The sequence below is a fragment of the Echinococcus granulosus genome, assembly GCF_000524195.1.
Source record: "Echinococcus granulosus chromosome Unknown EG_S00103, whole genome shotgun sequence".
Taxonomy (NCBI): domain Eukaryota; kingdom Metazoa; phylum Platyhelminthes; class Cestoda; order Cyclophyllidea; family Taeniidae; genus Echinococcus; species Echinococcus granulosus.
In genome coordinates this window covers 32,741-49,535 of record NW_020170483.1, presented here as the reverse complement: position 1 = coordinate 49,535, position 16,795 = coordinate 32,741, and the positions used below count along the sequence as shown (strand labels likewise).

General features: G+C 39.9%; 2 protein-coding genes across 2 annotated transcripts in view; both read left to right on the top strand. All coding sequences in view use genetic code 11, as the record gives it.

The window, feature by feature from the left end:
- Nucleotides 1-9,507, top strand: part of EGR_08326 (JNK-interacting protein 3) — a gene marked incomplete at both ends in the record, with an annotated part of 29,798 nt that extends 20,291 nt beyond the window's left edge. The window contains 6 exons of the mRNA XM_024497575.1: nt 1,050-1,406; nt 3,790-3,956; nt 4,854-5,045; nt 5,881-5,936; nt 7,570-7,768; nt 9,419-9,507. Coding sequence (XP_024347998.1) covers nt 1,050-1,406; nt 3,790-3,956; nt 4,854-5,045; nt 5,881-5,936; nt 7,570-7,768; nt 9,419-9,507 — 1,060 coding nt within the window. The remainder of the gene's footprint in view (nt 1-1,049; nt 1,407-3,789; nt 3,957-4,853; nt 5,046-5,880; nt 5,937-7,569; nt 7,769-9,418) is intronic.
- A 4,995-nt stretch (nt 9,508-14,502) lies between these two features.
- Nucleotides 14,503-16,795, top strand: part of EGR_08325 (Polycystin-2) — a gene marked incomplete at both ends in the record, with an annotated part of 9,789 nt that continues 7,496 nt past the window's right edge. Inside the window, 5 exons of the mRNA XM_024497574.1 lie at nt 14,503-14,686; nt 15,068-15,178; nt 15,287-15,354; nt 16,039-16,189; nt 16,266-16,396. Coding sequence (XP_024347997.1) covers nt 14,503-14,686; nt 15,068-15,178; nt 15,287-15,354; nt 16,039-16,189; nt 16,266-16,396 — 645 coding nt within the window. The remainder of the gene's footprint in view (nt 14,687-15,067; nt 15,179-15,286; nt 15,355-16,038; nt 16,190-16,265; nt 16,397-16,795) is intronic.

Sequence of the window (16,795 nt, the reverse complement as noted above, 5' to 3'; positions counted from 1 at the left end):
TTAAACAGGTTTGTTTAGATAATTTCTTGACAGGCTTCCTCTTACATTCAAACTGTTAACTTTGACGGAGTCAAAGCTGAAAAGTCTACTGTCATCCTTATTCATGGTAGTACAGAAGGTTTGCCAAGGGTAAAACCAGTCTTTCACGCATAGGTTTGCAGGTCGTAAATTTGTCAACTGAACATTTTTGGACATAAGCTGAAAAGAAACGGCTTAGTTTGTGCTTAACCTTTTTATATCTCACTGAGCTTATTCTCACTCTTCTTTGAGGGGTCTTGTTCCTTAACTTAATATTTGGAATTAAGAAGCATTGGGTTGGTGGCTCATTTGATGTGCTTTTTTTCCTTGGCTAGGTGCTCAAGATGCTCACTTTGTGAAGTGGCTTTTTTGGGTCGAGGTCGATAAATATCAGTCAGCGACATAACCGGTTTCAGAAACGAATGGTCAAGTATTTGAATCAGATGATTTTGGAGGGTATGCATGGTTGAGTATACTTTTAGACAAATGTCACTACTACGCAAGCAGTGAATCCCAGTTTCCCTTACCCAGTGATCACACTTTGCGAAAAGCGTTTAATCTGAAGAATGAGATTCATTCCTGGCAATTGAACCGAACGAAGAAAGATGGGTTAATGGTAAATCTAGATTATTATCGGCCAAATCAGTCTTATTTTAAACTCTCACGGATTTTAATAGATTGAGAGAGGGAGTGTTTTCTAATACATATTGCCTTTGCTTTTCGTCATTTTTTTTAAAATAGTTTCTTTGACCGGTTTAGTTTCATTATTGATGACGGCATTTCCCTGTGCGAGTGATATGTGATCGGCTTTGGTTACAGTTTATTGTGGCACTAAGTATTTCCATCTTCTGCTTCGTTCAGTTAGGTCTTATGAAGCTCTTTGTCCAAGCCAACAATAGAGTTCTGTTTTTGAGTTATTTTTGTAATTACCTTGAAGAATTCCTTGTTTCCAAAACTCGCAAAGAGGGTGTGATAGGGCGAACAGTAGAAAAGAATCCACTTACTGATCTTATCACCTTCTTTCCATTTAGCCACTTTTCTGGCCGAGTCTTCATCAGCCTTGTCGACGGCCACATTGTCGTTTTCCGTCGTCAGCTTCACCGTCCTGAGACCCAACCACCCGCTCCAAGGTCATCGACGCCCCTTGGAGAGGGCCACGTGACCACTACCCAACAGCCTTGCAACCAGCTATCCATCAGAGAGGAGTTGTCAACCTCCGAAGCAGCCGGAGCGTGGAGCCTTGCTGAGGCGGTGGTCATCCGCTGTGCACCCACCGGCCAATTCGCCATAAAGGCTCTGGCCGTGGTGGAGTCTGCGCTCACTCTCTGGGCTGCATACAGGAACCGGATTATCGTAATAGACGCTACAACTTTCCAACGTCTCCACACGTGCGTTACTGTTGTCCCTGTTACTCTTTTCTGAGCTATGATTATTTGGCGATTCGAAGTGGTGTCCAACCATGAGTGATCTATAGGGATTTCTTTTGTCATTTTTCCACAGTTTTTAACTTGTTGACATGGTTGCCTTTCCCTCTATTTGCCTGCACATTCTTTTCAATTTCACTTTGTTCCTTAGACTATCGTTAAAGTAGTTCCGGATTGCCTACAGGGGTCGTACTGTTAGTGTTCATACTATTTGCTTTTTAATTATTTTCAGTGGTTTATTTGTGTCCCTGGTGTAAAATAATTCCCTTATTAGTTCACAATGTCCAACATGAACCGGACTTTCTCTGTCCTTAACCCAATGACACTCTATGGATTGTGCATTTAAGTCATTTCTCTTCTTTTGGTAGTGAATCGCTGATTTAATCCTTTGAAGCAGTGGCAACGCGGCCCTAAACAGCCATATTCTCCATTTTTCTATCATTGATTCAACGGGATTTTATGTACTCAAGGTGTGCATTGCCTCTTCTAATTTCTATCTCTCTTACTTCAACTGACTAGTTTAAGATTTTGAAGCAGTATCGAGTGTACTGATGGTAGCCATCTCTCCTTTATTCCTTTGCTTGCTTTGAGTCATGCGTTTAGCACTTTAAAACGATGCCGAGTTTGTTTGAAGTGATCTACAGGGATTGCGATTTGTCTCCCCCTGATCTCATCGCGTCACCACTTCCTCTAACTCCATTCCTTCCTGTTTCAACTTGCTGGTGGATTATTGGATGCCTACAAAAATTGCACTTTTCCCAGTAGCTCAAAGGAATTACGACAAATTTCCATGCCTGTCATTACTTCCCATGATCCTCTGTCTTCCGCCCTGTTTGAACTACTGATTTGGTGCTTTAGCTTAATAGTAGGTTGAGCATGAGTGGTGCCTTGCGGAGATTGGAAATTTCTCTCCATCGGTTTCAAAATCTACCCACTCTATGCGTATGCAAACATCCTCTCTAAGCATCTTATCCTCTTCCCTCTCTTGGCTCAGTTATTTACTATCCTAAAATCATTATGAGCCGGAACTAGACAGACTAAACGAACCACAGCTCTCTCCCTCTTGACGCTTTGATATTTCAGAGAATCGGTATATGATTCTGATTTCAGTCTTCTTTTTATGTTTTATCATTTTGTTGCCCAGCGCTGACTTAGTTCTAGTTAGCTCCAGGTGAATTTCACTTTGTCAGTATCATTTATATTTTCCCTACCTCTTCCCATCCATGTATAGTTTTCTGCATTGACTGGGCGTTCCCTCGCAAGCATACATTACGACCATTGTCTAAAAAGTTAACTTTAAGGGAGACCGCTAGGGGTTATTTTTGAAAACCGTCAATTTAGCTATTCACACTGAGTGCATTTGCTCGCTTTAGTTTACTCCCTCGACGCTGATATCTAGTTTTCTGTACTGGTTAACGGTTTACTAGTGAATGCTAGCATAAAACCGTCGACTTCCTTGTCTTCCGACCCCTTAGTTTACCATTTTCTGTTTTTTTTTAGACTGCCTATTTTTCATTCAGTCCCCTTAACACTTTCATTTGATTTTTTTGATTTTTTTTATTGTGTCAACACTTCATTTTGATATCTGGTATCATGCCACATAGAATACTCTTTTTTGTGGCCATTTTTAGCTCGCATGATGTCGTCTAATACAAATTACATTGCCGTAGGAAGTTTGTTGAAACAATCACAATTATAACACATAAGTTACCCTTAATGATATCCAACCTTTTTTTCCAAATTCCACTTTTATGAAATGTATCCCTTTCATAGGTTGGCATAAAACATCCCCTCGCCCATCTCCGTTTCCGTCTCAGTTCTTTGATTTCCCCATTCTTTGTTCTCTCTCATGTCATGACCAATGCTAATGCCAGGAAATATGAGACGTACAAACGAAAATTGAGATGCGATAGTACCTTACTTTTTTAGTGAGGTGCGTATCTCCTCACAAATCATTTTCAAATGGCAACGCGTCATTGTTTATTATGAAAAGTAGAGCGTCTTCCTAAATCTAACTTTCCTATCTTTCAGTACTGTGTCACCAGATTCAGCTATTCAGGTCATTTCTGGAAGGAATTTTGTACTTTTTCAAAACGCCACACATATTTTAGGAAAAGCTTCTGTATTTCGGGAACCGGGTTAAACTCGGGTTGTAAAACAGAAAAGCTGGGTTTGCATCACTCAGCTGCTATCCTGAGATATGCGCGGAAGGTGGCGTCGAGCATAGTAAACGACCTCATTCTTCTTTAACAACTATCCGATTAAACACGAAATTCAACTGTCTAAGGTCTGTTCTGATACTTATTTTTCCTTTCTGGCTGTCGCATCTTTCTCCTTTGCGTTGTAGAATCGAGGTGGTCCCAAATGCCAGTGTCGTCGTTCGCAACCTTTGCTGGACCCGTGATGGTGTTTGGATATCAATACGCAAAGACTTCATCCTTCGTCTCTTCAACGCCTTCACCTATGAACCGATGCAGGAGTTGAATCTGGCCTACATCATTTACGAGACTGTTGGTGGGATTCGAACTTAAAAATTTGTTCACTGTCTTGAGATAAGATGTTTAGGATTTAATTGCTATTCGTATTTAAAGTTACTTAAATGTAACTGATTGTTTGGAAGTTTTTAAAATGTCGACCAATGGAAAAATATAATGATTTCAGATGCTTCAAAGTCACAGATTTACATATTGAAGTGTGTCGACTTTTCGGTTTCTAACGTACACACTTTTTGTGTCATTGATGTTGGAAAATTGTTGACATTGAAGTATTATTTTATTCCCTACTTTTATTTGGGTGCCAAAAACAAGGCTTTAATACAAGGTCTCATGCAAATTCTTTTGGTTCCGGAGCCCATGTCTCGTTGGTACTTCTTAGTTGATGCCTTTTTTTATTATTCCCTTGGTGCACATACACTTTTTAGAAAGGTTTTAACTTGTAATTCATCTTCAACAAATTTGTCATCAGCATCTCGAAGGGAGATCGACCATCATAGGGCGGTTGTTTATTGTTGTTCAGGCGCGGCGTCGATTTTTATGGACTTCGTTCCTTCTTTTTAATTTATCTCTTAAATTGGCACGTTGCGCATGGGTGGCGTCGTAGCCAAGGTACGAAAACCCTACTATCACGCATGTGCCGCTGGTAACAAATGTGTCAAGTATATTATTTGTAAATAAATTTTTCTATTCTTCGTCGTGAAGAAGGAATTTTGTTATGGAATGTACATCGTTTGAAGACTCAGCTCATTTTATTGGTGCGTTGTACGTTCTAAGCCTCTTGTTTCAGCTTCCCACTTACGATTTTAACCTCTGGCGTAATGTTTATGTTGCTTAGACGCCTTAAAATTGGTCCTCATAGCAATTCTATTCAATTTCGCCTAAATTTCTAACAATTATTCTAATATTTTTACTGTAGGAGCTCCAAATTCTCAACTACAATTGAACTCAATGGCAGTTTCAGCGATCGGAGTTTCACCAAACCATCTCTGGATCGGAACTAACGGCGGACATGTTGTCTGTGTACCGTTTATTCAAACACCACCCTCCTCTACCACTCTTGCCAACTCGTGCTCCTCAGATCTCAGTCATGGCGCCTACGTAAAAAGCGGTCAGTTGCTCATTTTCATGTTTTAGATTCGTGATAATTATTCAAGACTCAATTGATAATAAAACGGAAAACTTAATGATATAGCATAGTCGTGAATATTTTTGTGTGACTGGTAACTGCCGATAATGACCGGATTGAATTGCTATTGGCGGATTCCCAAAATCATCGACAATGTTGCTTAATTATCAGGATTTTTCCTCCAAAATATTGGTTTTGATTCAGTGAACTATGGAATTTTGGTTTACTTATTCGACTAAAATTTTAAAGTGGTCTCTGGCATCTGGCAGATCGGTTTTTGCTTCCGTTGTTCCTTTTTCACGAAATTGAGTAAATAAGGAAACGTTAATGGGTATCATCATTGAATCTCCTAGTTGTTACACTCCTGCAGTGGCCAATGCAAAGGTAGTCACAAATTCATTGCTACGACGGTGGTGAAGGGGAATGTTAGTGACACAACTCGTAGATGTTGGGATTCATTCTGAGCCACTTTCTGTCAGGTTGAGTGCATTGAATCGCACACTTCCGCGTGTTTCCTACTTTCGAACTCCTCACCCGTTTAGCTAGATTTTTCTTAGTTTCCTGTAGCATTGCGTATAGGTGTTTTACATATATTCCGCTTAACTAGGCCATGATTTCGACTAAGAGCATGACGATTTTATAAATATTTGATATGAGTTTCTTGTTTCTATAAGTTCCTGGCACTTTTTGACCGTGGAGTGCTTTTGTTAGCCTAATGATCCTCAAATCCCTGCTGGTGTTATTGTTCTTGCCTACCACCAACTTTTTTTTTACATATTTTTGGCATTTTAATCGTCGCAGGCTTTTGTGCTTTCAGACTGTGGGGAAAATGCCTTACCACTTTCTGCTCAAGTGGATTTGTCCGGCACCGCGGTACGTTTCGTGTGATTGCTACTATCTGCTAATAAGTAGGCTCCCCCGAGTGGGTATCATTTTTGATGATGGTGCAACGGCTTTTGTTATAGGAACTAAATTAGTGCGTAGCACTATTGTGTTTGTTTGGTGACATTTACACTATTTATTCCCTTTTGGATATCCACGATATCGTCGTTATGACCCTAAGTTGTGCTTACAATCAATAATCACAAGCTTAGTGTCCGGAAGTGTTTCTGCTAACAGCCTTTGAAAGATTGGACGGACTACTGACGCCATTCCCACCCCAACATCGTAAAACTGATATCACAGGAAAGCAAACATCGCTGCATGATAAATATCGCTCCTCTTGTAAAACTCACATCTTGTTTTGAGCTTGGCCTTCGTTACATTTAGCGGTTACTCCGCGTCGGTCATGAAAATGGTATTCGGATAAGTTGAAGTCAACTGCTAGATAGGCATGAAAGCCTCCATATTCAATTGGAGTGAAGTATCTCTAATTTTGACGAACTCTCTCTGCTAAGTTGTTGCAGTAGCATATCATATTAGAGGTTTTCATAAGTATCTCTCAGGAGCGCATAGCTACCAAAATTAGACTCATTTACAGTAGTTTTTATTCAGTCAGCTTTTAACTTGACTGTGCATTCTAAAAAAAAGAATCTAATTTTGCAGATGTTGATAGTTTAATCGGTGTTTTTATCGTCATTAGACATATTAAAGGCTAGTTCCAAAGTCCTATTTTCTTTTCGGATGCAAACAAATTTTTTTGTCGTCAGGAGTCGAATTCGGTCCGATTAATTAGGTTTCACTCGATTTCTTCTCATAATCGTTACTCTCTCCACTTTACACTGACTCCTTTTGAGCGCGCTTAGTAAATCATTTGAATTCGTCCAAAAGGCATCAGCACTGCACTGGGACTTTTGAGGTTGCGCATGGAAAGGACGAACAAGTTTCAGTGCGCACAAAGTTTAGTTCTTTTTTCACTTTCATCTATCCTACATGCATCTAATGCGGCTTTTAACCAACACCTGATCCGGAATTTTCCGGTGCAGATTGATTTGTTCAGCATCAGGTTGACGTTTCTCACGCTGCCTAGATGTTCACAGAAATGACTGCGGAGTCCCTGAGTTGGGGCCCACTCTATTTGACACAATCGCTAACATGCGGTCTTCCGTATTTGAAGCCATCAGGCCTCACTACTATCACTATACCAACTTTCCTTGGAGTCTGCACGAGTTCTGCTCCTTCGTTGATAAGAAATTGAGTTCATCGCCACAGACTGTCACTGTTGTCTGCCTAGTATTCTAGGTAATTGTGTCTCGTGTACGTAGACTGTTTATGCGTAATAGAGCATGTTTGCCACATCGCCATGTTGGTATCCATTTTATCGTAAACCATTTAAAGTTGCCATCCTGAATTGGCTTAATTGACTCGTATAATGTTCAAAATTTCGAAAGCGCAGATGGAGTCAGTCCTGTCCCGCAAATAGTTTCGAAGTTTACCTTCTAATCATCTAAAGGGATACATTACGAGCCAGGAGCGTTGGTGGCTTTATCGAAGTTGCCGATAATCGTTGGATATGATTGAATGAACAGGATAGGTACCTCACCTCGCCTAATCCTCTTCGCTTCAGGTGAGTAGATGCGGACACGCGGAGGCGGTGAGTTCCTTCACCCTCACTTTTGGGAACATGTCGTCTACCCCTGTCCATGCAACCACTTCCAGCACTCCGATTAACGCCACAAAAGCTCCCTCTACGACTTCCAATAGTCAGGGCCTTCTCATGATCAGCGGAGGTGTTGGTTATTTGGAACATCATCGAGATGTTTATGGTGAGTGATACCTAAGTAAGGTAGTCCTGCTTTTCTCTCTCTAGCATTTAGGACATCGAGCCAATTGTTTTGATCTACTTTCTTTTTTCACTAGTCACTAATTTAGAAGTCTGTATCACAATATCGCTCTACTTTGGCTTCTCTCGGCATTATGTACTGAAGGTACGCATGGTGCGTCGCGATCTGCACTTCCCACGGGGATATCAAATCGCAATTGAATGTATATAACAACAAAAGAACTTTTTGTTTGCTCTACCTAAATTCCAATAGAATACATTCACCTAATCGAGAAATTCTACTGTTAAACGGTCTTGTGCACTTTCTTCGGGTATGTAAACTTTAAGAAATATATTTAGGATGTTTCCGAGGTGTCCAAAATAGGATCTTTTCGGTAAATATTAGCAACTGCACTAAGTTGCAACACCATTTAATGCCACATGAAGGACGCAAATAATTTACAGCACTTAAAGCTACGTCTTACTTCTGGTGGTAGGCAAGATTTGGGTGTGCAGGATGACCGAATAAGACTTCTCAGTTGTTACAATGAAGGTCAAGAAGTAGCAGAGAGTTTGGAATAATGTTTTGTTTGTTGAATTAATTGCTCCTACGATATACACTCTTGCCAACCAATGTACGGGCACTCTGTGGATTGCAATTGTATAAAAACGTTTTGTCTCTAGAATCAAGACCACCTGTTCCCGGTCACCTCCGTCTCTGTATCACTTGTTTTCCCAACTATCTATTTGGCATGTGATTGTGTGATTATGCAATGTTAATGCCAGGAGGCGATAACAGTCACTTGGAAAGGAAGTGTGAGGCGAAGTGGAGGGAGGAGGATGAGGGACGACAGCGTTACAAAGTCAATTGTATCATCACTCACTTCAGTCATCACTGAGGCATGTTCGCGATGCGTTTTTTGGAAGGAACTCAGCGAATCGCAGCACAATTTTTGAGTGCGGCGTAAAGGGGGCATTTGTGGATGTACCACTGAAAAGCAGTGCTGAAGCCTTGGAAGCGGTTTAGAGTAAGTGCTGTAGGTCAATGGGAACCACGTGGACCTGAATCGGAAAGTTGATTTGGAAGGGCTTGAAGAAGGAGGTGGAGACTGGTGGAGCCCAAGGATAGAATGGTTAAGATGTGGTCTTGGTAGCAGCATCAACTGTGACATAATTTGCCAGTCCACAAGTCATTGCACTGACCTATACCTAAAGCAGCACACTTCCATTTTTTTGTCTTTATGTGATTGGTTTGGCTGCATTGTTTGTCTCAAACAGATTGATTGAGTGAAATGGAATGACGAATGCGTGGAATGCTCCTCGTCTGAAACGCATACTTGTGGCAGGGCAGTGAGATACGTCTGTGCTTCGGTGGTCGACTTTTTTCAGGCACCTTCATGTAGTAAACATCCCCAAAATACATTTAAATTGCTTCCTTGCGACGGAAAAATGTTTCAGAAATTTTTTATGCATTATTATCCTTTTTCATTTGCTAAATTTTTCTTTCCAAGGTAAATAGTTCAGAATTTTCGTTAAAATATTTTTTTATTGACGGTTTTACTGCTTCATACTAGCTTAAGGTGCCGTGAATTTTCCAATTTGTTGTTATAACTTGTAATTTTAAGTGATGAGAATGATTTTTTTTGTCTTTTAGGTGCAAAAGTCACAGAAAAGCGCATCACTAATCCGCCGAGTCACCTCCTTGTCTGGTCCCTTTCTCACGAGCATTCGATACCTTCCTAGATGAACTTCTTCACGCCTCTCATCTACCTGGAGTGCTCCACTTTTTCGGTCAAACAAGAATTTCTGCCCTCCCTCCTTTCCCCCTATATTTGTCTCTTTTTGTACGTGACACCTCCTGATTCGAATGACTAAGTATTTTCTCATGTATTTCAACTGCAGATATCGTTACTATTGTATCATGGGTTTTTAAAATGTCTCAGATGCTGAATTGATTTTTATTTCTGAAATTCTTCTGTGCTTTTTGAAGTCTGTGCCTACTTGGGGTTGATTTATTTTAGTTTACGCATTGTTATTTTTTTCTGTTTACCCAAACATGACATCCATTTGACCCTTCACAATTGCGTTTCCGCGCTGGTACCACCAGCACCTCAACCGTTCCTCACCTTTATAATGAGGCTTTCTCTAGGCTTCTATGCTCTAAGGTGTCTTCAATAGTGACTCGGTTGCCACACAGCGGAATGTGCTTGATATTTCAAATATTTTTTTTTATTAATCTCTCAATACTTCTTGTAGGTAGTTGTGAAATATATTGAAGTGTGTATATGCATCATTATGAGGCATAAAAATGTGGTAATCTACCGTCACAGTACTCCTTGTCAGGCTTTACCATTTGTCTCTTTAAAGCTCCCCTATCATAAATTTTCGGCTAAATTTGATGCGATGCCAATTGGCTTACATTACCTTTTTGAGCCCCGTTCCAAGGCTTCAGCAACTTCTTGCCAGTAAGGCAACACTGCGGGACAGGCATCGAGTTCACAGGGACCTTCTTTGCAATCAAGAATTATGCTCCAATTGACTGAAATTGTCTGGCAGTGCACAAAAATCTCCTATGCGAAAACAGACAAGGCCAGTGAATCAGCTAAAGGGAAGTCCTCCTCTTACTCAGTGCCGCATCCCTGATTCGTGAGATTTATACTTCTCGAAGGAAGCGAGGTACTGCCTCACCTCGTTTTCCTTTCCCCTCCCCCACCTCGTACTCCTTCAAGTAATGCCTATCATTCCTTGGCTTTGGCATTAGACAGTTAAATGATTATGCGAGATAGAATAGGCATTGGGGAAATAAAACTAGTGGGATAAAGATGGCTTCCAACGGGAACACGTTTCATGCAATTTGAATTAGTTGATAAAGAATAGTGGATTGTAAGGATGCTCACTTCAGCGATGCTTTCTACAATCCGTTATATAGAATGGTCCTTGTCTCGTTTAGTTACTTCTAGGTCTTGGCGCATAAATTTCAAGAGTCCCAATGAATATTAAATGTATGCATCCAACTTTAACTTTTTTTTGCCCACGCCTAAAGTAAAGACCCACGTCTCAATCGGTCGGCAAATTTTTGCAGAAGCAGAACATCCGCGTAGAATTACTCGAAATTTAAAGTTAGCTGCGTTGAACTATTTCAAAGCATCCCTAAAAAGGGAACTGCCTTCACCAGTTTGCCAACATTGCGACAATGGTCGGGTGTCCGTGTTACTTGAATGCGAGTGCAGTCCTTATAGGTAGCTGAGCAGTTTTAAACAATGAAATAAGTAGTAGGAAAGAATGGAATTAAAGCAAATGATAAACTACTTTCTGTCGTGTATTTGATTAAATGGATTGACTCAAGAAAAATGTGTTTTTCCTTAAGCAATGATTTCAGATACGGTTTAGTTTCACTTCAAATTTAGTTTACTTTTCAGGTGATGTAGCCTTTACTATGATGGAAGTTAGGCTTCAGCCTAATTTTATATCTGGGTGTTTATTTTATCAGACCGCATTGCTAATCGAGTAAGGACTCCCAGTTATGGGAAAAGCGAGATTGAAAGGGAGGAGATCTGCGCAGTAAATTAAAGTGGATTTTTAAGATCCTGTGATTTTGTATGCGCGACAGCACCATGAAGTCCCGCCCTCACTTCCACTCTACCCTGCCCTTCTGTGCACCTCTAATAGGAGCAACTGTCTGACCCCTGAGCTACTATGACGTCCAAATGCATGATGTAGCCATTGCACTGCACGCAAGTTTTCGTTTAAACTGACAGCAATGTTTATTCTAGCACAGAAGTCGGAAATTTGTAAGGATATTACAATAAACAGTGGATGATCACGATTATGATAATTAATTGGGGTACATGAAAACTCTCCACACATCTCTCAGTTCTAAAATCCCACATTTGCCACAGCGAGTTACCTGTTTTACTCATTTCGGCATTGTAGCTCATTTCCTTTTCGTATTTCTAACGAAAGGAAAGTCGCCCTAATTGCTTTCGGTACCAAGCAGTTCAAAAGTCTTTCACCTTGCTACCCCTGTATCAGTTGTGCTTGCCTGATTGCATCATCCGTGTTTAATACTTCCCAGTCTCTGTGTCAACTTTTTGTCTGGCGGGTCTGTTGCTATAATCCCATCAGACATGGAAAAAACTTTTGGCAATAATTTGCGGCTCAGTTTGGATGTGAATAAGTCATTGGTAAGTCGCATTGTCTATTATGAGGGGGCTAAAAAGTTTCCTTTCGACTAAACAATACTCTCGTTTTCCGTTCACACATTCCTATTGGTTTCCTACTTGTCTCAAGCTTAAGCACAATGATTCTAAGTACAAAATTTCAGGTGTCATGGCTACCACTTTCAATGGAGCATTGTGTTGGCATGGTAATTTTGACATGAACATGTAGGACCCCATTGTTAAATGGCCAATGGCAGCAGAAGGATTCGTGTTACATGCCCTTGTCCAAGACAGCCACAAAGGGGAGCTCGCTTGCAGTTATACTCTGGAGGTGGATACGGTGAGTTCACTCTCCCCTTCTTTTTATTTAATAAAAATGTTCAAGAAGCACTGAGTGTATTTATTTTGTAGATATTAATTACAGTTTGCCGTTTAAAGCGTTAATGACTTCACGCTTCTCCTGAATCCGACTCGTAAATCCGATCTGTGAAGTGTAAAGAAATTTTTGATGGGCGATTGGCAGTATCCTTGCTGAGGTTTTATTTACCAAAAAAAATGAATTTTGATGGAAATTATGTTAACTTGAGCAAGGAATTCTACCAGCTTTCGACATAATCCTGTGTTTGTTAAAAGGACGGCAAAGATTTTGTTTGTTGATGGAAAAGTAGAGCAACAATAAACCGACAAATAGCAGGCATTCAAACTTTACATGTTTTCATTAATTCTGAATTTGGCATTTGCGATTCCACCACGTTATAGGCCATCAGCTTTTTCTTGATTTGCATTTGAAATGCCAACACTGAGTCGTCCGTCCAATTTTACAGCTGTAACTGAGTTACGATACTAAAATATCCCACTTATTTTAACCCTCTGGCGGCGAGATCCTCATTTAGACTCCTTCTTAATAACGCGGTTTAGAATATTTAATTACTTCTTTTCTAACTTTCTTCGTAGACATCAAGCTGCTTGTGTGGAACGATGTTGAACCTCTTTGGGCTTACAAATATAGCTTATTAGAAGTGATGGCCTACCCAAATTCACACACCCATTGTGAAGAAGCTAAGTATTGCGTTTAGTGGGACAAAGGAACCCATGGATGCTTTTTTGAGATTATGAATTTGCATTGGAAAAGTCCGTAGGGTCTTGTTCTAATTTTATTGCAAAAGAAATTTATGAATTGCTTCGACCATAATCCTATTGTTTAAAAGCAGAAATCTCAAAGTTGTTAAAACGCCTACTTTTAAATTTGCCTACTTTTGGAAACAGGTGGTAAGTAAATCTTACAGATTCTTTTTTACGAAAATGCAAGCACCCCAGTAACGACAGATCCAATTAACGTTGGCCTTTGACATGGCGTCTCTCAGTGCCTCGCCTTTTTCCTCACCCGATCCCGTTACTTGGTATTTGGTGCAAATGTGCGGAAAGTTGCAGCAGGCGAACATCGTGTGGCGCTGAAAATGGCGAACTAAATAGTTCCAACTTTTTGAGAAAGTATTTGAAAATTGCGTTAATATACTAGTGGTAAAAATTGCCCATCAAGGCTGGTGTCACTCACAAGAAAAATTTGGTTGTACAGTCTGATGTTGGATTCACATTGCGCCTTGGTGGGAGCGCTGACCCAAAATGCGCTTGTGGCTTTGAGTAGCAGAAGAATCGCACAGACAACTTTGAACCTAATCAAAGGCATTTTAAGGCAGTTCTGCAAGTTCAAATTTGCAGTAGTTTGAGTGAAAATCAATAATTTTGAAGCGTTCAACTAATCAGGGGAGCCTTAAACATCGACGGTTGGGCTCATTGTTTAAAGCACAAAAGCAACTGCAGTACTGCAATTAAAAATATTTACTAGAAAAATCAATTCTTTTTCAAAGGTTTTTATCACTCCATTGTATTCACAATGATTTGAACAATGTCGTTGAGGTATTCCTTGGAATGGATTCATGTATGAGGCCTCATTAAAGTGTCCGATGAGGGCTGATGACTATCAAATGTTCATCTAATATCCAATTTTGTTAAATTTGATCACAAATAGGAATCAGTCGTTTCCTCTTAGGAGCTAATTGCTTTCAATGATCAAGCATTTTAAATGGTTCAATCCGAAATATCAACTGCTATTTACCTATCCGTGTTCTGCGTATCCTTGATAAGGTTAGGAAATTACATAGTGTTGAACTAAAATTTTCTGTGTTCGCTGAAATAATATGAAAGATTGCTTTAAAAGATGGGGTGAAAACCACAAATGACGCAAGTATTTGGCAAAATGATTCAAAGTGATTTTAATAATGCACTTCAACTTGCATTAATGCGGAGATAAGTGTCTCGGAATCTACCTAAATTCCTTCAAATGCGACAAAGTTGCTAGATTATGTCATGTATTTTAGAACTCATTTGCTTCATTCATTCATTATATTAAACTTGGGTTTTATTTTTCCGTATCATCTTTACACTTGCGTCAGTAGCCTAAGAAAAATTAAACCATGCTACTTGGTGGAATTGAGTAGCATATAAATGCCCTGCAATTTTATTCCGGCAGTCATATTTCTTTTTTAAAAAGAAAATCTACAAACGAGTCAAGTAGCCCATGGACGAAGAACTGGATGAAGTCTTTTCAGCCGAAATGGACGAGGAGTTTGGAAGGAATTTGCCTGGATCAGAGCAGCCTGACATCACGCAAAATCAGGACCCCTTTTTCTCAAACCGCTTTGATATTGTGGTCCCTGAAGATGATGGGAAGAAAGATAATTGCTGCGTGAATTACCTAAAAAGTTTGTTTTCACACAACATTTCTTTGGCTTTTTAAAACACGGTACTTATTTCTCAAGTTTGTTGATATGTTGATGCATTTAAATTGAGGGGAAGCTAAATCCAAAGTTTTTGGATACTTCTTAGTTGTCCTAGGCGATGAAAAACATTGTGAACACTTGAACAATAAACCTTTTATTAGGAGGTATATAATCCGTGTTTGATTGGATTTATTCTTTTTTTCACACATTGAAGTGCTTGTTTAAAAGTTTTGCCTCCCTTTTTGATAAAATTTTGTCTATTTTGTGGCTCAGATCAATCAAAAAAGTTGTCTGGAAAAGCCTGAAAAACTTGGAAAATAAGCTATGGCAGCAATTGGTGTGGAAAAACTTATTTTGTTTTAGAGTTTTGGGCTACACGAAATAAGAAGATACTTCAAGATAAAGAGACAATAATCAGGACTACTGTGCAAGAACTACTAATATATGCGGGTTTTATAACCATCATCTTAACAAGTAAGTCTAACCTGTCTTTATTTTACTCAGTAAACCGCATTACTTTGTGCGGAAAACTGTCTACGTATGCCGAGAATATTCGCTATTCAAGGTTTGCGTGATAGTTAGAGCGCATGGGTGGCCTCACGCATCGTATTGCTGCCAAATTAGAGCAGAGTTACTCAGGATGCCCAAATGTGAGTAGCATGCCTGCCATTTCCCGCTGTTGAGCCTCTGGGACACCCACTGCAGCGGAAACCATGCGTGAGATAGGAATGAAGGACATTTAGTGAATGTATGGAGCAACAAAGCAACTTCCCGTTTGATCTACCTAGATTCCGATAGAAAACAGTCACCTAATTTTTGAGTGCGGCGTAAAGGGGGCATTTGTGGATGTACCACTGAAAAGCAGTGCTGAAGCCTTGGAAGCGGTTTAGAGTAAGTGCTGTAGGTCAATGGGAACCACGTGGACTTGAATCGGAAAGTTGATTTGGGAGGGCTTGAAGAAGGAGGTGGAGACCGGTGGAGCCCAAGGATAGAATGGTCAAGATGTGGCCTTGGTAGTAGCATCAACTGTGACATAATTTGCCAGTCCACAAGTCATTGCACTGACCTATACCTAAAAAGCACACCTTGAAGCGAAACCACAGGGTGCATCACTAATATTACTGCACTAATAGAATGATAAATACTTAGTTATGCTCTATAATGGACACTTATACACAGCTGCATGGGTTTTATAAGTTACAGCAAACCATTGGAACGAGCCATATGGAAACTCGTACAAATATTTTGATCATTTGATAAATGAAAAACTTATTGACTGGATGGAAAAAGCGTGTGTAGAAAAAGTATTTATTTCGTTTGCTACATTACCTTAGTGGGCGGTTCCTGTCTTTTTCGTACGAACTTACTTCGGTAACAAGGAGCTTTACATACATCTCCTGATCCTTCTCCACCGTTATGGCAAAGCTCCCGTCAAACGTGTTGACCCCGTAATCCCTTTAAAGGCGACCCAAACGCCACGATATTGTGGGTGCCACCTGTGCATTAATGATTACAATTAATATCTTACTGATGTGTACAACGATATTGTTGCTGTCCCTAGTTGCTTTGCTGCCGACTGCCTATCTGCAAACCTACTTCTTCACGGATGTCGTACAGCAATTCGCTTTTCCGCTTGAATCTTCTGATAAGGAAACCTTTACCAAAATCCATGATCGGCCTGCTATGTGGAATGTAAGTTGTGTCACGATGTGATTAATGTAATTCCGGGGATGACATATTAAATTACTTATTTAACTTTACTTTCAGGCTAGTTACCTGCTCCTTATGTAACAATGGTTCTACAAACTGATTTGTTGCTTTTATTTTTTAACATTATACAAAATTGTATTTTCGGTCAAAAGGACGGAAGAATTGAAGGGGATAGATTCTTTTCGCGTCCAAGATACAAAGTTTTCATTCCTTCTGATCAAACAAACTACTAATTGATCAAACAGTAGCATCCGGTACAAACAATGAACCCTGTTCAAAATAATTTAGTAGATATAAAAACAGTATATTTTATACTTCAGACTACAAGGTAAAGTTGTTGGCAAAATCCGAAAACTGATAGGAGTTAGAATTTGGAGTAAC